The sequence below is a fragment of the Chiloscyllium punctatum genome, chromosome 41, assembly GCF_047496795.1.
Source record: "Chiloscyllium punctatum isolate Juve2018m chromosome 41, sChiPun1.3, whole genome shotgun sequence".
In the NCBI taxonomy this organism is placed as follows: Eukaryota; Metazoa; Chordata; class Chondrichthyes; order Orectolobiformes; family Hemiscylliidae; genus Chiloscyllium; species Chiloscyllium punctatum.
The window spans coordinates 49,009,544-49,032,503 of NC_092779.1; the positions used below are offsets into that span (position 1 = coordinate 49,009,544).

The 22,960-nt window shown below is 37.6% G+C and overlaps 1 protein-coding gene across 7 annotated transcripts in view; it reads right to left on the bottom strand.

Moving 5' to 3' along the window:
* Positions 1 to 660: 660 nt before the first annotated feature.
* The window catches only part of kif13a (kinesin family member 13A), a 319,077-nt gene continuing 296,777 nt past the window's right edge, over positions 661 to 22,960 (bottom strand). For 4 of the 7 annotated variants that reach the window (XM_072560889.1, XM_072560887.1, XM_072560888.1 and 1 more), the window contains 6 exons: positions 21,965 to 22,015; positions 19,459 to 19,570; positions 18,182 to 18,327; positions 16,194 to 16,313; positions 9,739 to 10,915; positions 661 to 2,167 (listed from right to left, as the gene is read on the bottom strand). In XM_072560889.1, the coding sequence (XP_072416990.1) occupies positions 1,884 to 2,167; positions 9,739 to 10,915; positions 16,194 to 16,313; positions 18,182 to 18,327; positions 19,459 to 19,570; positions 21,965 to 22,015 (1,890 nt within the window). In that variant the 3' untranslated portion in view covers positions 661 to 1,883. The remainder of the gene's footprint in view (positions 2,168 to 9,738; positions 10,916 to 16,193; positions 16,314 to 18,181; positions 18,328 to 19,458; positions 19,571 to 21,964; positions 22,016 to 22,960) is intronic. The other 3 variants (XM_072560892.1, XM_072560891.1, XM_072560890.1) reach the window with 1 other exon arrangement.

Below are 22,960 nucleotides of genomic sequence, written 5' to 3' on the forward strand. Positions count from 1 at the left end.
GCACATTTGAGTAATGTGCCCCATTTCTTGTAGATACTCCTCTATATATTTAGCAATGAAGATGGGGGGGGGGGGGGGGGCACAACATCGTCGCTATAATGAAATCTCACTGGATAATTAGTTAATTGTTTAGTTCTTGATGGTAAAGTAGAAGACATTTGATCCCCACAGAGAAGTACATGTTCTTGTATAGTTTACTGCAAAAATGCATAGCCATTTTACAGGTGGTTTTGTAGAACTTCAATTTGGCTTAAAACATCTCATATTGGATAGCAACCTTGTAGAATTGTATCCATGGTTAAGTTAGTTCTTTCCTAATATTAAAATATTACCATCACAATAATGAATCATATCAGTAGAAAAGATAATGTTGCACTTGTCGAGTTGGAGACATTTTCTCCCAAAGTGTCAATCTCAATCCAAGTTGTGGTTCTAACTGCAATTATACTGCTCACCTTTGATTAATATGAAACAGAAGCCAATTGACAGTGACGTAAGATAGCCCTTTAACTGGATTTGCACTTATAATACTGTAAACCTGAACTATCTACATGGAACCATTTTGGTGGATCATCAGGTATTTAAAAAGGTAGAAATTTGGTGAGATTTCTACCTTCAAGACACTAACATACAAACAAACTTCACACAATTGATCAACAGTTCCAGGTTGAAGTACAGTATGTATTCTAAAACACAAACCCTGTAACAATTAAATACAGTATTGCTGAAATCAAATATATATTACAACTCTGTACATAGTAATACAAAAACTCTGAGAGGTAAATATATATACACAAGACTAATTCAGAACAGCAGCTCTTGAGCAAGCCCCAAGTTTTTTTCAGATCAAAATTAACAGTCATCCATGCATCATATTTCTTTTCAAACAGACTGACTCTTAAGTACCCTTACAATTTTGCACAACTCTTTATGTACATTGGATGGCTTTCTGAAACTGTCTTTAGTCCATCAGATTACACCCTTCTTTTACTGCAATGGGATGCAGAAACCCCTTTAGTATATATAACATTGTGTATAAATTATTTAAACCAAATCCTCCATTGTGATCTTTCATTATACACACAACATTGTTGCAAAAATGTACCATTACTTTGCTTTTTTCAGCAAGTGCATGCATACTTACTTTCGTAAACCTTTAAAACAAATCTCCAGTCTGTTCCCTGCATTCCTGCAATAACACTGTTTAAGCACTAAACTGCCTAACAGGCAAATCAGGGTATTAGTGTTTCAACTTGTAACATACAAAGCTTCAGGCAAAGGGTCCAACATGACAGTTGAATGTGCACCCATGTGAAGCCAAGTCAGCACAGTAGCAAGCTTTGGAAGACAAAAACTGGATTGAACAGTCAGTTTTGCTTCATGTGCTTAATTGATGCAGAAATAAGGCAGCTTAATATAGAGTAAAGAAAACATAACGAGTTAATAAAAACATCAAAAGGTGCCTAAAATGTTAGAATACAGTTTTACAAAGGGCAAAAAAATCTAAAAGGCTCCTGAATCTAATAAATCTTTGGTAATTAAAAACAGGTTTAGAGATCTTCATGATTTTCATCCCATTTTTCTTATTAATAAAATATCTATTTCCTGATTAAAATACATCTCAAATGTTAATTTGTAATACAGAAGCTGGTGCTCTCTTAACTGAAATCTTAGTTTTATTCAGCAAAGCCATAGTTTAGTCTCTATCTTTTGTTACTGACATATAATATACTTTTCTTTCAAAAAAGGAAAAATATTAAAGATTTCATTCTATCCTTTATGTCATAGAGTCAGAGATATAAACAAAAAAACACTGTACAATCTATAAAATACTCCATTAAGAGGTCTATACAGTGATGTGTCATAAGTGCAAACGTTGTAGTTCAGTTAACCCACGATTTCCTGTTGTTTTGTTTCTTGGAGGGTGCTGTATCTCCCGATTGGTGTAGCATTGTTCCATCAGGCTTAGTCGATGAGGTCACCTGTGATCTACCAAGGCTGACAACTTTCTGTCTTTCATGACTTGAGGATGTCTGAGTTTGAAATGTGCTGCTATGCTGCTTTATCGTGTTGGAGACCTGGATGAGCCGGTTTGGGCGTACAAATATACCACAACGGGGACTGCAGTGAAAATATTCTTTTCCTTCAATAGTACCCTGATGTTTGCCTGCATGACAGTTGAAAATACAAGAACATGAGATTTAAATAAAGCCTCACTGTCTGCATGTTCTATGGCAACATCAAATGTACAAGATAGTGTGGACAGCTTTTCATTACATTAAGATGATAAAAAATGTGGTATGTTCAAATAGGAAAGAGTAGGCTGTTTCAAATAAATAGTTTAAGGCTAGTGGTATCATATACAAGTGAACATACAATGTAGCTCAGTTAATTTCAATTCAGAGCTGTTATCACTGGAGCGATGAAGGTTAAAGAAAGATTCAACAGATGTGTTCATATGCACGGATGTTTTTGGTTGGACAAATGTAAGTCTGTTTCCAATGACAAAAAAAAGGTTATAAGGTAATTGACAAAACAGCCTCATGTGATATGTGGACAATAAAAATCACAGCTAATTATGATCTGGACAGCACTGTTCACTACTTGTAAGGAAGATCTTGTATGGATTGGCAGGAAAGACCAGGGAGCTGGACTAAATGGACAGTTGTTTTATTTGGATACTACCATGATGTCTACATATTCTCTTACTGTCAGTCCTAAACAACACTGTGCAGTTTATGATTCAAGAAGAATAGGAAGCTATGTAAAAGTGGAGACATAACACTGTTAATTGAAGATAACCTTGGTTCACAATATCAGGATATAAAATTGGTTTGAGAGATGAGGAGGAATAGTATGAGAAGAAGTCTCTAGTGGAAGTGGTCTACAGGCTCCTTTACAGTAGCCATAATATAGAACAAAGTATGCAAGAAGAAATATTGGGTTCTTGTGATAACAGGATAACCATAACCTTGGGGAATTTTAATTTATACTGAAACTGGAAAGGTCAGGGTGGCAACAGTAACCTGGATGAACAGTTCATAACATACTTTCTCCAAAGCAATCCAAGAGCAACGTGCTCTGGAACGGAGCGGGAAGCAGGCTATACTAGACTGGTCCTCTGTAATGAGACAGGGTTGACTAATGACCTCAGAATAAAAAGACCATGATGGCAAGAGCATCTACAAGATATTCACATCTTACATCCAATTTGAAAGGGAGTAGTTTGCATCCAAGACTCTTATTTTAAAACTTGTATAAGGACAACTATGTGGGCAGGAAAGCTGAGGTAGCTGACGTCCCCAGAATATTTGACTACAAAACAGATCAGCAGAGAAACAACAGCATGCATTTCAGGTGATATTTAAGAATTCTCACAATTAATATATTCCTACTTTTAAAAAAATTCAAATGAGAGGCTCTCAGATCGGTGGTTAAGTAGAAAAATTAAGCAAAGCATCAAACTTGAGAAAAAGCATAAAATTTGCATGAAGATGAATGGTAGATCAGATGATTATCTGCTGTTCTTTACATACTGACCAATTACTAAATAGTTATTCAAGCAAAAGAAATTAAGAGTACGCGAGGAAGCTGGACATAAATGTAAATACTGGCAAAAATCTCCACAGGTATCTAAATTGGAAAAAGTTGGAAAAAGTAAATAAAGTTGGTTTCCAGAAAGCAAGAATGAGGAGTTAGAGATTACAAGAAAATGGCTGATGAAATGAACAAATTTTTTTTCCTTTTGCCTTCCCTATAGAGATAATTACTGCAATTCAGCAAGTAGAAGGAAGAGATGAACTTTATGAAATTACAATCACCAGGGAGAGATCATTCAACAAAACTGACAGCTGGGAGTTGACAGGTCCCAGTCCTTGTGGACTTCATCCTGAAGGCCTTAAAATAAATTACTAATAAAGGTAATAGACGCATTAGTGTTAATTTTCCAAAGTTGATTAGATTTTAGAAGTACCATCAGACTGATAAATAGCAAATGTAATCCTTCTATTCAAGCAAGACAGACAGGACCCATGAAACTATTGGCTCATTACCTTTAAGTCTATCACGGGAAAGGTGAGAGTTATTAAGGAGGTTATAACTGGGTTATGAGTAATCAGGAAAGTAAGCACAGTTTTGTGAAAAAGAAACGATGTTGAAACAATTTATTATAGAATCCCTACAGTGTGGAAGCAGGTCTTAACCTTTCGAGTCCATACTGACCCTGCAAAGAACATCAGAGTAGGGATGTTGGTTCAAGTATACAGGTCACCGGTGAGACTATGCCTTGAGTTCAGTGCATATTTGTTCTCCTTATTTAAGGAAGAATGTAAATACATTGCAAGAAGCTCAGAGGAGAATTACTGGATTGATACCTGGAATGAGCGAATGGTTAGACAGACTGGGCTTGTTTTCCATAGAGTTTAGACGAGTGAAGGGTCACTTGATTGAAATGCAAAGAAGGGGCTTGATAAGGCTGATATGGAAATTACTTTCCTCCTGGTGGAAGAATCCAGAAATACGGGACATGGTTCTAAAATTAGGAGGCTGACTCCCTTTTAGGTCAGAGATAAGTGGAATGTTTTTCTCTTGAAAAGGTTGAGAGACTTTCAGAAGGCAGGGGATGTGTGGTCATTGAATTTTGTTTGTTGGAGTGATAAGATTTTTGTTAAGTCAAGGAAATCAAAGGCTAATTGGGAGTGAGTGGAAACCCAGAATTCAAAACATAAATAGATTAGCCAAAATCCTATTGAATGGCTGAGCAGGCTTGAGGTACTAAATGGCCTACTTCTGCTGGTGTTTTCATATTTTGCACCGATTACTGCAAATTCCTCTAGATCTCCATAGCAATTTCAATATTGTAGAACAGAGGGGCATATACATGAAAGGTACAGAAATCAATGTCGGGTTTGGACAGGTGTCAGGCATACTACAGCTGGCCTTTGTATCTTAGGTTCGTTGCAAGTAAGGGCAGCCAGTGTCCTCAAACCTGCACCAAGTATTTAAATGCATTATGTATCTACATAATACAGCGGTTACTTCCTGATTTTAAATCCCAATGTTGCAGTAGGTAAGCAAAGGTTCAGTGACTCTCCGCAACTGGAAAGTGAATCTGGATCATTCCCATATTGCTCCAATAATAGTGGCAGAAGTGGGAGAAGTCAAGTGTCTACACACACATCACTATGCAGGTGAAACAGTAAAAGAGACAGGAATGGGGCTGGAGATAAATATTGAAGACTATTACATGAAAATATACTTGGAGACTATTATTTAGTTGGTCAGTCTGAGACATTTTACAACACAAAAAATGGCAGCTGTCTGAAAGATCTATTCACATTAGAACCAATGACATAGAAAAGGAAAAGGTTGAGATTCTGAAGGGAGATTAGAGAGAGTTAGGCAGGAATTTAAAAAGGAGGTCCTTGAGAGTAGTAATATCTAGATTACTCCCGGTGCTACGAGCTAGTGAGGGCAAGAATAGGAGGATAGAGCAGATGAATGCATGGCTGAGGAACTGGTGTACGGGAGAAGGATTCACATTTTTTGATCATTGGAAGATCTTTTGGGGCAGAAGTGACCTGTACAAGAATGACGGATTGCACCTGAATTGGAAGGGGACTAATATACTGGCAGGGAGATTTGCTAGAACTGCTTGGGAGGATTTAAACTAGTAAAGTGGCGGGGGGGGTACCCAGGGAGATAGTCAGGAGAGATTATAATCTGAGACTGGCACAGTTGAGAACAAGGGCAAATCGAACAGTCAGGGCAGGCAGGGACAAAGCAGACAAGGTAGGACTGATAAATAAAACTGCATTTTTGTCAATGCAAGAGGCCTAACAGGGAAGGCAGACAAACTCAGGGCATGGTTAGGAACATGGGACAGGGATTTCATAGCAATTACAGAAACATGGCTCAGGGATGGACAGGACTGGCAACTTAATGTTCCAGGATGCAAATGTTACAGAAAGGATAGAAAGGGAGGCGAGAGAGGAGGGGGAGTGGCATTTTTGATAAGGGAAAGCATTACAGGTGTACTTAGGGAGGATATTCCCAGAAATACATCCAGGGAAGTTATTTGGGTGGAACTGAGAAATAAGAAAGGGACGATCACCTTACTGGGATTTTATTATAGATCCCCTAATAGTCAGAGGGAAATTGAGGAACAAACTTGTAAGGAGTTCTCAGCTATCTGTAAGAATAATAGGGTCGTTATGGTAGGGGATTTTAACTTTCCAAAAATAGATTGGGACTGCACTGTGTTAAGGGTTTAGATGGAGACGAATTTGTTAAGTGTGTACAAGAAAATTTTCTGATTCAGTATGTGGATGTACCTACTCGAGAAGATGCAAAACTTGATCTACACTTGGGAAATAAGACAGAGCAGGTGACTGAGGTGTCAGTGGGGGAACACTTTGGGGCCAGTGACCATAATTCTATTGGTTTTAAAAAAGTGATGGAAAAGGATAGACCAAATCTAAAAGTTGAAGTTCTAAATTGGAGCAAGGCCAATTTTGACGGTATTAGGCAAGAACTTTCAAAAGCTGATTGGGCACAGATATTCACTGGTAAAAGGACGGCTGGAAAATGGGAAGCCTTCAGAAATGAGATAACGAGAGTCCAGAGAAAGTGTATTCCTGTTAGGGTGAAAGGAAAGCCTGTGGGCATAGGGAATGCTGGATGACCCAAGAAACTGAGGGTTTGATTAAGAAAGCATATGTCAGGTATAGACAGGAGAGATTGAGTGAATCCTTAGAAGAGTAATAATGGCAGTAGAAGTATACTTAAAGAGGGAAATCAGGAGGGCAAAAAGGGGACATGAGATAGCTTTGGCAAATAGAATTAAGGAGAATCCAAAGGATTTTTACAAATACATCAAGGACTAAAGGGTAACTAGGGAAAGAATAGGGCCCCTCAAAGATCAGCCAGGTGGCCTTTGTGTGGAGCCACAGGAAATGGGGCAGATTCTAAATGAGTATTTTTCATCAGTATTTACTGTGGAAAAGGACATGGAAGATATGGGGAAATAGATGGTGACATCTTGAAAAAATGTTCATGTTACAGAGGACGAAGTGCTGAATGTCTTGAAATGCAGAAAGTGGATAAATCCCCAGGACCTGATCAGGTGTACTCTAGAACTCTGTGGAAAACTAGGGAAGTGATTGCTGGGCCCCTTGCTGAGATATTTGTATCATCGATAGTCACAGGTGAGGTGCCGGAAGACTGGAGGTTGGCTAACATAGTGTCACTATTTAAGAAAGGTGGTAAGGACAAGCCAGGGAACTATAGACCAGTGAGCCTGACCTTGGTGGTGGGCAAGAGGTTGGAGGGTTCCTGAGGGACAGGATGTACATGTATTTGGAAAGGCAAGGACTGATTAGGGATAGTCAACATGGCTTTGTGCGTGGAAAAATCATGTCTCACAAACTTGATAGAGTTTTTTGAAGAAGTAACAAAGAGGATTTATGATGGCAGAGTGATAGATATGATCGATACGGACTTCAGTAAGGTATTCAACAAGGTTCCCCATGGAAGACTGGTGAGCAAGGTTAGATCTCATGGAACACAGGGAGAAATCACTATTTGGATACAAAACAGGCTCAAAAGGTAGAAGACAGAGGGTAGTGGTGGAGGGTTGTTTTTCAGACTGGAGGCCTGTGACTAGTGGAGTGCCTCAAGGATCAGTGCTACTTTTCATCATTTATATAAATGATCTGGATGTGAGCATAAGAGGTGTAGTAAGTAAGTTTGCTGATGACATCAAAATTGGAGGTGTAGTGGACAGCGAAGAAAGTTAGAGCTGAAAATGTGTTGCTGGAAAAGCGCAGCAGGTCAGGCAGCAGCCAAGGAGCAGGAGAATCGACATTTTGGGCATGAGCCCTTCTTCACATTTTCAGCTCTGATCTCCAGCATCTGCAGTCCTCACTTTCTCCTAGTGAAGAAGGTTACCTCAGATTACAATGGGATCTTTATCAGATGGGCCAATGGGCTGAGAAGTGGCAGATGGAGTTTAATTCAGATAAATGCGAGGTGCTGCATTTTGGGAAAGCAAATCTTAGCAGGACTTATACACTTAATGGTAAGGTCCTAGGGAGTGTTGCTGAACAAAAAGAGACCTTGGAGTGCAGGTTCACAGCTCCTTGAAAGTGGATTCGCAGATAGATAGGATAGTGAAGGCGGCGTTTGGTATGCTTTCCTTTATTGGTCAGGGTATGGAGTACAGGAGTTGGGAGGTCATGTTGTGGCTGTACAGGACATTGGTTCGGCCACTGTTGAAATATTGCGTGCAATTCTGGTCTCCTTCCTATCGGAAAGATGTTGAGAAACGTGAAAGGGTTCAGAAAAGATTTACAAGGATGTTGCCAGGGTTGGAGGATTTGAGCTATAGGGAGAGGCGGAATAGGCTATGGCTGTTTTGCCTGGAGCATTGGAGGCTGAGGGGTGACCTTACAGAGGTTTATAAATTTTGAGGGACATGGATAGGATAAATAGACAAAGTCTTTTCCCTGGGGTGGGGGAGTCCAGAACTAGATGGCATAGGTTTAGGCTGAGAGGGGAAAGATATAAAAGAGATCGAAGAGGCAACTTTTTCACTCAGAGGGTGGTATGTGTATGGAATGAGCTGCCAGAGGAAGTGGTGGAGTGCAACATTTAAAAAGCATTTGGATGGATATATGAATAGAAAGGGTTTGGAGGGATATGGGCCGGGTGCTGGCAGGTGGGACTAGATTGGGTTGGTATATCTGGTCGGCATGGACGAGTTGGACCGAAGGGTTTGTTTCCTTGCTGTACATCTCTGTGACTTTGATTCTGCTATGTTCTTTTAAAAAATATTTATCAGTATCTTTTTCGATCATGTATCCAACAATATTTCTGGTGAGACACTCCATGTCCTAGTAACATTCTGTATGTGAAGAAAGATCTTCAAACACCCTCCTTCTTTCCTTTGGTAAAGATTTTACATTTGTACTGTACAGTTAAATAACTCAGATCACTGGAAATAGTTTCTCAAAATATCTCAATCATAACCAAAATTTATTTTTAAAAACAGACCAAAAAGAGTAAATTTATCTTGAAAACAGAAGTTTCTCATCCTCAGTCTTGGTGAATCATTTACATATCCTCTCTACAACCCCTAACATCCTTCGTGAAGACAGTGCCCAAAACAGAACACAATGTTTTAACTAGACTCCAAACAATGTTTTGATTATGTTTCATGTGATACCTTACTGTTCAGACCCATGCCCCCATTAACAAAATCAAGGATTCCATATATTTTATTTTAAAATGCACAGTTTTAACTTATTCTCCTTTCTTTTGAGGGAGACAAATAGGAATTAAATCTCCATGCTTTTACATTCTTTTTAATGTTTGATCACTCGGTACAGATTTTTTGTCCTTATTCTTCTGCCAAAGATCTATGAACTAATTTATCCACATTAAAAATTCAACCAACATAAAAAGCCCATTCCATCAATCTCCTGTAAGTCCATTACATCCCTCTTCAGTTAGTCATAAATATTACTTTTCTGTTGTTTTATAAATTATATTAGTATCTCAAACACAAATCCAATGAATTCCTCAAATTAAATGGATTGCTTGAAATCACAAAAAAAGCAGGTCATTTAGCCCCTTGATATTGTTCCATAATTCAAGTAAGCCATGGGTGACCTAGATCCTGATAATGCAAGACGTCTAATGTGGGATAAAACAAATGAAGATGAATGCTTGATGACTCACCAGCTGGAAAATCAAGTTCTACTCCAACCCAAGTTCCAGTAGAGAAATCCACTGTGCCAACATATCGAATGGTTCCATTCTTGTCATTTCCAACCGATACACGTTCTCCCAATGTGATCCAACTTGGTAGAGGTTCACCCTGTTCTGCAGTTGCACTATCCTGAATATCTGCTAAATCGGAAAGGTTCCTTGAAACAGAGTTATCTGAGTTGGGGGCATTATCAAAGGCTTCCTCAGGGTCAACTTCCTCACAATATAGTGTGTTCTCAGAGGTATTTGCTAATCTATTATCAAGTACAGTAGTCTGTGATTGATCATGTGTCATACTACAAGAATCCTCAGGAAGTTCTGAAACATCATTTACACATTTAACTGCAGAATGTTGCCATTTTTCATCAAGCTCTAGACTATCTACAGAAAGTCTATTCGAGTTATCAGAGGAACCTGTACTGCACATCATGAGTTCATCAGGTAGCTCAAGATCCTTTCTTTCTTCCTCAGCACCCTGAAAATCTGTGAAATCTTGACTGCTGATAATATCTACATTCAGTGTTGAATTGAAAGAATCATCATCTCCCCCATCTTCGGACATGCTACCTTGTGGTTTTAATGTACAGGGCAACGAATTTGATGAATACATATCTGGAAGTGTTCTATAAACAAGTATGGATTTAGACTCAATAAACTGTTGCAATACTGAGGTTTCATTCACTAAGGCACTGTTTGTTGGGAATGACACATTTTTCTGTACGTCTTTTAAATCGGTGTTTTGTTCCTCAATTCCATCTTCCTTTTCAGAGGATAGTTTTACATTAGACAGACAAACTTGTGCCACAGTATCCCGAAGGTCAGAGTGTCGTGTCTGGTTACTAAGCTGGTCTGTGTTCTCAGTACCAGTAAATACCACATCAGAAAGTGTTGCATTAGAGGCACTGTGGGAGACGTAACCACTTGTCATACTGCTCGTAGTTGGACTGCGAGAAACCTCATTTTCAAGGAAGCGAGAGCTTAGGAGTTCTGGCTTAGATGAAAATAAATCTCTGTTCTCAAGGCTTGCATTATACACATCAAAGTCTGCAAAATCTTCTGGAATGTAAGGTTGGAAACCATGAAAGCCTTGAGAGCTGTTGATTTTCTTGTTGAGATTCTCCACTTCATAGTCCTCCTCTTCCGAATCCTGCAGTAAGAATATTTGCGTAATGATCACATTTTAACTCATATTGAGAAAATGAGTATCACATTAGGTGAAGAAGCATACTGGTTCAGACGCCACACTGGATTTTCTGGCTAATTTTTAAGAATTGCAGATTTTGTCCAATTAAAAGCCCTTTTCCCCCAAATGCTCTCATTTAATTTCTTTGAACAAGTCATGCTATTGTTCAATTAAAATTTAGCAAAATTCTGTCTGCTGAATGTTCTGCACAGTATGGCCAAAATATGTAGATCTGACTGGTAAATGTTCAATTCATGGGGAATTGAAAAACATGTACACGAGTTGAAAGTAGGAACACTGCAAAAATGTATTCTGCAATTTTTATAAGTGAATGTTCTGGTTAAAGGTAATTAAAATACAGTTGAAAATCTGTAATTAATATTAGGTTGCCGAACAGAACCAAAGTTTGCAAACGCCTATTTTATTCAATTTTATGAGCCCTTCATTCGATATTGCCAATCATACAGTATATTGCAACTTGTGTACAGCTTTGTTCAAGCAGAATCTAGTACTGCTTATTCCACAATTTTGCAGAAGTTGTCCACTTTCATTGCATCAATTTCACCAACAATTTCTGGTGAGTTTCTGAAATATGCTTCGCCACCTTAACAAAATGTGTAAGGCAAATAATTCATCAAGATTTAATATCATGACATGACTACTTTCCCATTATTTGGAAAATTAATGATAAGTTGAGAATAGGCATAATGAAAACTCTTAATTATACTGCCAAAATGAATTCTGATTTTCATTTTTATGCAAAAAAGGCTCTTTACTTTCAGAGAACTGTCCATTTTTAATTTTAAAAAGTACTTAACTATACTTAAATATAAATAATTTTATATCATATCAGGAACTCGGGTCTGACTTAAACTTTTCACTTGAAAAAGATCTCCAAACAAAATTGGGGTCCCTTAGTATGCACTCAGTGTTCAGTAAGACAAAAGAATACCATAAAATAAAGGCAAACCTTAAATGGTACAAACTGTAGTCGTAAACCTATTCATCATGTCAAACATAGGTCAAGCAGGTAACGTAGAAACTCATTCCCATGCCTAGTCTCTTCAACTAGCAAATCCTCAAAGTGGAAAGACATTGCACAATAAAAATTTGAAGTTCTGAAGTGCAGCATATTCACAATCATGTGCTTCTAACCCATAATTTATGAACGGACATGAACTTTACAATTGAAAATGAAGGGTAGAAGCAATGGCCCTTGACCAACATATGACACTGTTTTAACTGTATAGGTATGTAACTCAAATGCACTAAAACAATTTTTGGAGACAGCTCGGTGGCACAGTGGTTAGCACTGCTGCCTCACAGCGCCAGAGACCCGGGTTCAGTTCCCGCCTCACGCGACTGACTGTGTGGAGTTTGCACGTTCTCCCCGTGTCTGCGTGGGTTTCCTCCGGGTGCTCCGGTTTCCTCCCACAGTCCAAAGATGTGCAGGTCAGGTGAATTGACCATCCTAAATTTGCCCGTAGTGTAGGTAAGGGGTAGATGTAGGGGTATGGGTGGGTTGCGCTTCGGTGGGGCGGTGTGGACTTGTTGGGCCGAAGGGCCTGTTTCCACACTGTAAGTAATCTAATCTAATCTAATCTAAAACAATTAATCTTAAAATGGTCAATCAGAAAAAAAATCTTGAGATCAATTTTTTCCAATGATTCGCATAAGAGTGCTGTACCATTCCCACTTAAAATCTTGATGAATCATTCCACCATAATCACAACATTAAAATGTAAAGTGATGAATAAATTAATTTCAAAGGTGAAGCTTTGTTTAAAAAATGTAGACTTCTTGTAAAATGATAATTAAAACCTAAATGTTCCGAGAGTTATTCAGGTATCAGGCTTAGAAAGCTGAGAAAAATCTTACAAAATGTCAATAGCTCTCCACATTTAATTATTCATTGCATACTAAAAGATGACAATTTGCCCATGAACTCTCCTGAAACAGTAGACAAAAAAGAGCTAGTTATTTTTCACATCAAAAACAATATACATTAATTAGGGTAGACCACAAAAGATTTCAAAGTATAGTGATAAAGACAAGAAAAAGTCATAATTACTGGAAAACACAACATACTTGTGTGCCCAAGAAAGACAGAATATATTCATATAGTGCTGGAATAGGAACTTGTTGAGGCGATCTTACTATTCTACTCTCAAGAGGACTGAAAAAACAGATATTTCCACTCAAGCCTCATGGTACTTAAAGATGTCCATCTTGAGAAAGTGCTCAGCATGAGCTAAGCTATTTTCAAAAGCACTAAAAATGCTGGGGAAATACTAACACAATTATTTACCTTTTACAAAAATAGTACATGGAAGCATCAAGAATGGATCAAATGTTTTTTCTATGATACTAAACGCTGAAGCGATTCAAACCAATGCAGGGTGGCACTAAACAAATCCAGGCAAAATTAAAAATTTGAGTTGCATTCTGTAAAACAAGAGTCAACCAAATCTGAGATTTTGTGATGCTTAGTCCACAACCCACATGACTGGAATACTCTTCCTTTTTGGCCTACAATGGCTTATTGAGGGAAGCATTATTTATCCCATTATTATTTCATCTGAATTGTCTGACTTTGTCTCAGCTGAAATAGCACAAATCAATGAATCATGTTGGAAGATTTTTAGTCGGTTGGTTATGTTTTATTTCAAAAGTAAGATCAGTCTTTGATTAGGCATTTTGTATTTTCAAAATCTAAAACAGATTTCCATTATTCAGAAGACTTAATTCAAAAAGAGAAATTGTTGAATGAGAGGGAAAGTACTAGGACAGTGTACCTCCAGGAAATAAACTACACTGGAAAGGTAACTGATTAATTGTCACTGTTGCAAATCAGCAGTACCTATAAACAAATGAAATAACGTCAGATTGCTGAAACTTAAGTTAAAATACACAATTACATCTGCTAATACTAGAACAGTAAAAGTTTGTTTCCTGGGGCATACATGCAGAAATGACAGTAAATCTTCTGAAAAAGCACTGTATACAGAATACCGAACACTGCAATGTATTTGTATGGAGAACGTGCAATTTGCAATGAAACATAATATCAAAATGGCAAATATCATTAGTGAATTTTGAGAAGATTTGTAGCTCAGGTTGAGGTTCTGGATGTAGCCTCCAGATGAAGGCCTACTGAAGATGTTACCTAGTATGGTGACGAAATGTCTGAAAATGAACCCGCCAGCTCAGTGAGCAAACCTACATCCACAGCAAATATCATATTTCAACCAACCATTCATTGGTCATAATGACAAATTGTAATGAGATGAACCAATGAAATAAACCTTTCACTGCTCAATCATATGCAGCAATGGTAGCCTTAGAATCCCTGCAGTGTGGAAACAGGTTCTTCAGACCAGCAAGTCCATACTGACCCACCCAAATCCATTTCCCTACCCTATTACTCAACATTTACCCCCTAACTAAATGCACCTAACCTGTCCATCTCTGAAAACCATGGGCAATTTAGCATGGTCATTTCGCCTAACAAGCACGTTTGGATTGTGAGAGGAAACCAGAGTACCCAGGCAGACACAGGGAGAATGTGCAAATTCCACAGAGACAAACAGTCGTCTGAGGCTGGAATTGAACCCGGGTCCTTGGCGCTGTGAGGCAGCAGTGCTAACCACTGAGCCACCATGCTGCCCTTGGTAGACTTCTTATAGATCACATGAAAATTGTATGTCAGCAATCACAGATACAACAGAATGCTGATCCACATAGCTGAAAAGATAACTGCAGACAGAAAAGGAATTGATCAACTTTATAGCACTGATTAGAATTGCATCTTGAAAAAAAAACCTGTTTGAGACAGAAGGGTATCACACACAAAGTGCAGAGTAGAGCTACTCAGCTAATCCTCAGTTTATGAACCCTAAGTTATGAAGAAAGACATGATAATTGAACATTTCAACACAAAGATAAGGTTCAATATTATACAGGCATATCACTAACAGAAAAGGTAGGTGTAATAATTCTTTAAATTAAATTGTTGGAGCATAGCATAGGGGTCATAGGTTCAAACTAATGAAAGACAAATTATGAACTGATATATAATTTTTTTTTTCAAGAGTAAACAATGTGTGCCATGGACTTCTACATTCAATACTGGCGGTGACAGCCCGAGTTATTAAAGAAACAACTGTTTAGTATAGTTAGGAAACTCAATATTTTTGGATGCACTATTAAGATTGACAAAATGGTTTCTCTCATGCATTGTTTTGTGGTGACAATAGATCATATAGATAATAGAGTATAATTTAGTCTGCAGCATAACACAACAGGCAAACTGAGTCAACTATTTACACAAGTACTTCCAAGTAGGTTTTAGAAACTAGGCATTTCTTGTACAATACTGCCCACGACACCAATGCTTCCTGAAAGCCTTCAAGAAAAAACCGTGCTCAGGAAAACGACCAAAGCTAACATGCCCCCTCACCACCATAAAAGTAAGGAAACATTCGTTTCGGAGCTGAAAGGGGAGGTGCATTGTACAGCTAGGGCCTTTAAGATAAAAACAATGACTGCAGATGCTGAAAGAGTACAGAAGTTCAGGCAGCATCCAACGAGCAGCGAAATTTCGCTGCTCGTTGGATGCTGCCTGAACTGCTGTGCTCTTCCAGCACCACTAATCCAGCTAGGGCCTATAGTCCAGTATGGTTTATGAAGTGAAATTTAAGTCTAATATTAAGCATGAAACTACCATATTTTCCTTATTATTCTCTATTTTTTTATAGTGACCTTCTCTGTTCTGAAAAGGATATTTTTTAATTAATATTTTAGAATAGTAACTTTTCAATCGCATTTAATTGCATTTCTCTATTAGCAGCTAATTTCAAACATATTAACAATTATAATATTCTCATTTTCTCCATTTATAAGTGATGCATCTAAAGTTAAAAATAAAAGATTACTCAAAATAGGGTATTTAGACCCTAATTATGTTCAGACACAAAATGAGACAAGAAAGAAACGAGAGAAGTGAAATCATGTTTACAAAATGCAGGATACCCATGTGTTTCAAATAATTTATATGCTCAACAGTTTTGCAATTCATTTATTGCAATATTTTTATAAGTACATATTAGAAGAAAACAAACAGCTTGCCTGCAGAGCAGAGAGAACATTACAGCTGCATTCATAAATGCTTCAGCCATAATCCAAGTAAAAGGACCCTAATCCCACCACCAAGTATTAGGACTTTAATAAAAGGAAAACTTACAAATGTGTCCTCATTCCCGTTACCATTTTCAACTGATATGGGGATGACACTGGTTCCTGTGGACACAACACTGCTACTGCTATGTACCAGCATGCTTTTATCGTGAGGGGGAGACATGCTCTGTAATGGTCGAGACACACAATGGAAAAATGTCACACTGCTAATGACACATTAATCAAGACTACAAACATGCAGTTAGTCAATCACACAACAAGACTATAGCTTTAACATCAAAGCTGTACAGAAGCTGTGGTGGTTTACAAACATTCAATTCATGCACAAAAAAATGCACCTTCATCACATGTGAATGGTTGAGTTAAAATTATTTAACTAATGGCCTCTAAGCAATAAAAATGAACCAAACGCAAGAGTCATCAATTATCAGCCATCTGTAATAGGTTTGGTGTGGTACTCTGCATACAATATAAATACAATATATTTTCATTCTCCATGCTGCTTAAAGGCACAATTACTTTATTCACATTAACCAATTAAAGCTCTAGGAACATGCTACTTAATGTATTATTGCTGCAAACACAGCTCCCAATTGAAAGTGAATAAATGTTCAGACTTAACCTAATTAGTTCCAAAACAGATTACTTAATTCAGTCATCTATATTCTTATCACATCATGACAGCATCTATGTTCAATGTAAAACTATATTTTATTCAACAATAATCATTTACTGGAACAAAGTCACAAAGCACTGTTATTACAAAGAGTTATATCTCAATTAGCAGTAAAACTTGGGCTTCTGAAGGTGTTATTTATCTTAAACTAGTTGTCATGTCTTATGATGGGATAATCCCTTCACTTGATCGTGATTTTTGCTATATTGACAAATAAACAACATCTGTGGAGGTCCATATGGTTCCTCCTAATTGGCAAGGATGCTGTGTTTGCATGGTATTAAGTTTAAAAATCAGAAAAACAGCAAAATAATCAGAGAAGCTTAACTGTCTTTAATCACAGCACTTCTTACTCTTCATTTTGTGGTTTGGTATCAATTTGAACTGTATGGCAGATTCTCCCAGAAACACTTCCACTGACCAGATGTAATGAAATTTGTTATGCATGCGCTACAATTTTACTTACAGACTCTAAACGCAGCTAGCAGTAAGCTAGATGCATTGGCAATCCAATACGATTGAAGAAATGCACAGTGCCATCATGCACCAGGAAAGCTGTTTTAATGTTGAGAATCTGAGAGGTGCATAACATTGAGCAAAAAACAGCAACACATTTGAAGACACAAGACCAGTTTGAGAGGATCTAACTACCCTTTGAGCTTTTATATTGTTCAACGCAACACTCATTTGTCCCAACCATTTAAATGAGTGAATGGAGGTAAATCATAAGAATGTGTGATTTTGTTTTGGTAATAAAGAGGAATGTGGAATTTATCAAGGCTTTTTTTTAAACATTCTGGTTTGGATTCTGAACAGACATTTTTTCCATTGCTCCCAGACACTTTACTTCTTACTAAGAATGTACCTTGGAAAAAGTATTAATGATAGTAGTAACAAAAGTGGATATCTGATGATTCAATTGTTAGAAGCTTCTTTATCAAATGATAAGTTTCCCAATTCCTACAGGCTGAAGTTCTAGTTTCCAAGCTAACACATTCATATACATGCTGTGGTGATCAAAGCTACAAGTATAGTCATTCTACTGAAATAAAGCATTCAACAAAAACGTAGCAGGAGAAAATGAAACAAAACAAAATGACTTAGAAGGAGTCATCTTTTGCAAATTTCATGGAAACGGATTAATATTTATTAACTAAAATAATGTACTCATTATAGCAAGTTTATTGTAGAATGACCAACACCCAGCAAATTGTTCCTAATTTCAGGGGCTCGCATATTAAGGCTTAAGCTCAATCAACCACATTCCTTATTGTATTAAGCTCTATTTAGGAATTCCAACAATTGAGTGCCACTATATTAAAAGGATGTGCAATTTTGCTTATAGCTTTAACTATTACCTCATGCGCGAGGAGAGGTTTGGTTTCCAGAGGTTGCTTGCCTTTTCGTTCCTCTCTTACAGGCATAAGTGATTTCAGGAACTTAGGTGGCTGAGGAGAGAATGCTTTTAGTGGACTCAATGAATGAGGACTGTCTGGTGGAGCACCTATGAGTGAAAGAAACAAAAGGAACAAAACACCATGGAATTGGGTATATACGGACATAAATCACTAAATATGGCAGCACAGATCGAGTGCATACTCAAAGCATACAGCATCTTTGGTTTTATCAATAGGGATGTAGAATACAAGAGCAAGGTGGTTATGTTAAATCTGTATAAGACATTAAACAGACCTCAGTTAAAACACGGTGTACAGTTCTAGGCATCCTACTTTAGGAAGGATGCAAAAGTATTGGACAGAGTGTAGAAAAGGTTTATGAGAATGATTCCAGCCATAAGAAACTTGAACAAAGACGACAGACTGGAGAACTTGGAAGTTTTCAAAATCACAAGGGGGTGAGACAGAGTAAATTGGGAGAAACTGTTCTCATGTCTAAAAGGTTAAAGACTCCAAGGGCGTGGATATAAGCTGAGAAAGAACTACACATGTGCTCTGAGAAAATACTTTTTGACACAGCAATTAATTCATATTTGAAACATGCCATCTGGAAAAGTGGTGGAGCCAGGTTCAATTGAGGCATTTGACATGGCATTGGATGATCGTTTCATAGAGAAGATATTCAGGAAAAGGCTGGAAAATGGCACTAAGCCAAATAAAGCCAATGCATTCACAAATGTCTGAACATTCTTCTTCTGCACTTATTGAGATTTCATACTCCTGTCAACTGCAATTATAATTAGTAATTTTCTTTTGAGAAAACATGAACTATTTTTAAGATTTAAACATAATCACCCTGTTGGTGTATAAATATATGACTGCAACAGGTCATCAAGTTTTTCCACCCTTCACCTCCATCACTTCTACCAGGTCAGACAGCTTCACCTCTATTGATATTCAGAGTTTCTTTTAATTTTTTTTTGGCAAAAGAGGAATGAATGAGAGGAAGGGAAGTGAGGGGATTAGGGAATAGAGTGACAAAAATGAAATATTTGAAGCACAGATCTGAGGTATTCCAGGAAGCCTGACATGGTGGAAATTTAAAACAAAATTAATATATATTTGTAACATATCTATATATTAAAACTTGACCATGACCTATTCTATTAAATAGGGCATACATTTGTCTTATGAAATGTATAATTACTTGACTTTATTTTGTTAAAAACTATATATACCTCCTGGGTCTTTCATCCTGCGTGGAGAGTCTTTAGGTAGGGTGTTGTACCAGGAATGTTCTTGAGTATTGAACAAGCAGTCAGAAATATCATGATGACTTTCTGAACGACCCTAGCAGTATCACCAAGAAAAAAATAAATGGTTTATTGCATTTACAGAAACAATTAATCAATTATGTTTAGTTGTGTAGAATGGCTAGAAAAAGATGCACCACTATTAAAATCAAAGATGCTCCTTTAATGAACACAATTAATATTTTGACCTCAACAACTTTGTGGCAGAGAATTGCCTTTAGTTCCCTAAATTATTAATATATATTATGAATAGCTGGGATCCAAACATTAATCCTGTAGTATCCACTAGTCACTGGCTGCCACTCTATTTCCTGCCTGCCAACCAGTTTTCTATTCATGTCAGTATACTACGACCAGTGCCAAGTGCTTTAAATTTTACGTATTAATCTCTCACTTGAGGCCTTATCAAAAGCTTTATGAAACCACTTCAGCTGGCTCTCCCATATCAACTCTATGAACTACTTCCTCGAGAAATTCCAGTCAATTTGTAAAGTATCATTTCCTTTTGCATAAACTCATGCTGACTTTTTGATTGTGTCACTGCTTTCCGAGTGTTTGACTGTTGAATCTTTTATAATTAACTCTTGCATTTTCAGAACTACTGATGTTAGGTGAACTAGTCTATAATTCTGTTTTTTGCTCTCAACCTCTTTTTTTTTAAAATATACAGGGGCTTATATTAGTTACCTCCAATTCATAGGAACTGTTCCAAAAGTCTATAGAATCTTGAAAGATGATCCCCAATACATATACTACTTCTAGGACCACATCCTTAAGTACTCTGGAATGCACTTCAGCCATATCTGTTCTGGTATCATGCACTGTTATGAAGGACTTCGTCTATATCAATTTTAACTTTACTGTCCTTTTATTTAAAATACAATAATACAACTGCAAAAGAAAAAAAACACCGCTGATGCTGACGATCTGAAACAATATAGAAAATGCTAAAAATACTCAGCAGGCCAGAGGAACTGAGTTAATGGGATAGATTTTTATTACAGAGGTGAAACAGGGGAGTTTGATCATGTGTGTCAGAAATCCAAAATGACTTAAGTTCAGATTTTAGTGGGTGAGTGCCCTTATCTGACAGAGACAGTTTTCTGCCCCATCACCTTTAATTAGACAGGAATGGAGGCAGCTATCACGGAGGCTGTTATTTGTCCAAAAAGCAACTCTAGTCTCCTGCTCCTCCCTGCATAAACTACAATACTCAGGGCTCCACTGTTCCAAGATCAAGCCTCTCTGGGCGACTCTGTTGCAGACATTGTAGCAGATCACAACAATATCAGAGATCCTTGCAGGAGGGTACTGGAGGGCACCACCTGACCAATTCAGGAACGGTCCCACTCACCTCAGCCTGCAAAACCTCATCAGTTATGAATTGGATGTATTTGTCATCTGGGTGACGTATTGGTGCACAGCAACCTGCGAAATGCCACAGAAATCTGCACTGACAAGAGTATACACATCTGTGACTATCTGCTGAAAGAATTGCAGCGGCAATGTACAACAGTTATCAGATACCTCTACATTTTCTTCGCTTTTCCCAAAAGCTCCTACATTCAGAGCAGTGTCTCTTTCTTATTATTTGTCCTTCTCCTCTGATACCTGTAACTCTGTGTTCCTTTGCAGGCTGTGCTCCTTAACTTCGGTGGTCTTGATTTTGGAGGATGTATCATCTATTTCCAGTTGCAGCCTTAATACTGCTGACCCATTAGACAATAAGGTATAGCAGAATTAGGCCATTTAGCCAATTGAGTCTGTTCGACCATTTGATCATGTCTGATAGGAGAATGGTGTTGAAAAACCTGTCTTCTCCTCATAATCCTTGACTCCCTTACTAATCAAGAACCTAATATCTCTGTTTTAAGTACACTCAATGACTTGGCTTGTGTTCAACTTTGTTCACTGCTCCAATACTAGGACGCTAATGACTCCTGAACCAAAAGACTGGCAAAGTTCTTAATTCTGGCTGGCTCCATGACGAGAGATGGGTTGTTGCAACTTTAACTTTAAGTCACTTCACCTATGGAAAGGTATAAGCATGTACCTTTCTGAATTTATCTGGCCTCCATAGTTTGTCCATGAAATAGTCCTTGCTTGCCTTCAGCAGATATGTGACAGGCAGCTGTTGAAAACTGTTTTAGTTCAGGTTGAGTGCTCTAGCTCAAAATTAGATTGCTTACTAATCTCAGCACTAAATTCCAGACCTTATGCCACAATTTAAGGGTTGGGAAATAATAGGGCGACCACATTCATTTTTCCATTCATTAAAAAATGGAACAGAAAATCAGATTCTCTGATATTGTTACAAGTTATTCTGAGGCTATCCACCTGTTATATCACAGATTTCAGGCTCTTTGTTGTGATTTCCCTACAGCTCTCACATAAATGTATTATTTTAGTTTGAGAACTCCTTGTAGCATACCCTGTACTCATCCTCTTCATATCCAGAAAGTTCTGATCGATTACTGGAAACCTGTAGAAATCAGATATAACAAAACATAAATGATAGATTTTTGAAAAATTACTCCTTGCCCCACAATGTCTTCTGTTCCTGCTTTGATCTAAGATTGTGAAACTCAAGCAGCACATTTAAAGCATGGTTGCAAACTTCAGGCATATTATATTTCATACGTCTTGATATTTACTATTATATATGCTGTGAAAGATGTGATTTCTAATAAAATTCTTTTTTTCCTCAGCAAAATAGCACCCAGAAGCAGTAGGCACACTATGATTCTTGCAATATTTAAGCAGTATAACAATGAGTGCATTAAAACCATTTTGCATCTTTTATACAGGAAGTCTTCAAATAAGCACAAAATGAAAACATTCAGAAATGTCTAATATGGGACATCTTGCATCAGCACATCACTCATATCTGCATTTCACTGTTAAAGACCTTAATTGAACACTTAAAAACACCAAATTAATACAATATTAATTTCTGTAAGAAAACAAGAGAACATGCTGTTTCCTTTAACAACACGAATTCAGACAGAAAGTGGGAAATGAAATAGAATTGCAGGCATGCAGTATTGCAGCAAACAGTAGGAGACAACTATATAATATAGGAACAGGACACCTATTTCCACTACTGTCTTGTCCCTCACTTCTTAGATATTTTCTAAAAGATCACAGTTTATATTGCCTACACTTGTTCAATGATACCCAAATCATTGTGAAGTCCAGTGGCCGAAATACGAACAGGCCTACTGCAAATACTGTCAGCCACCAAGTCAAGAAAGCCATATTTAGGTAAGAATTTAAAAGGCGTTAGCTCAAACTGTTAGAAAAATTCAATTGTCCAGCTGTCTGCTGCTAACTTCAGCCTTCTGAAGTGCACATGCATGCATGCTGATGTCAGGTATTATCTTTCATACCTTTCACAACAACTCCAGACCATGGTTTGCAAAACCAG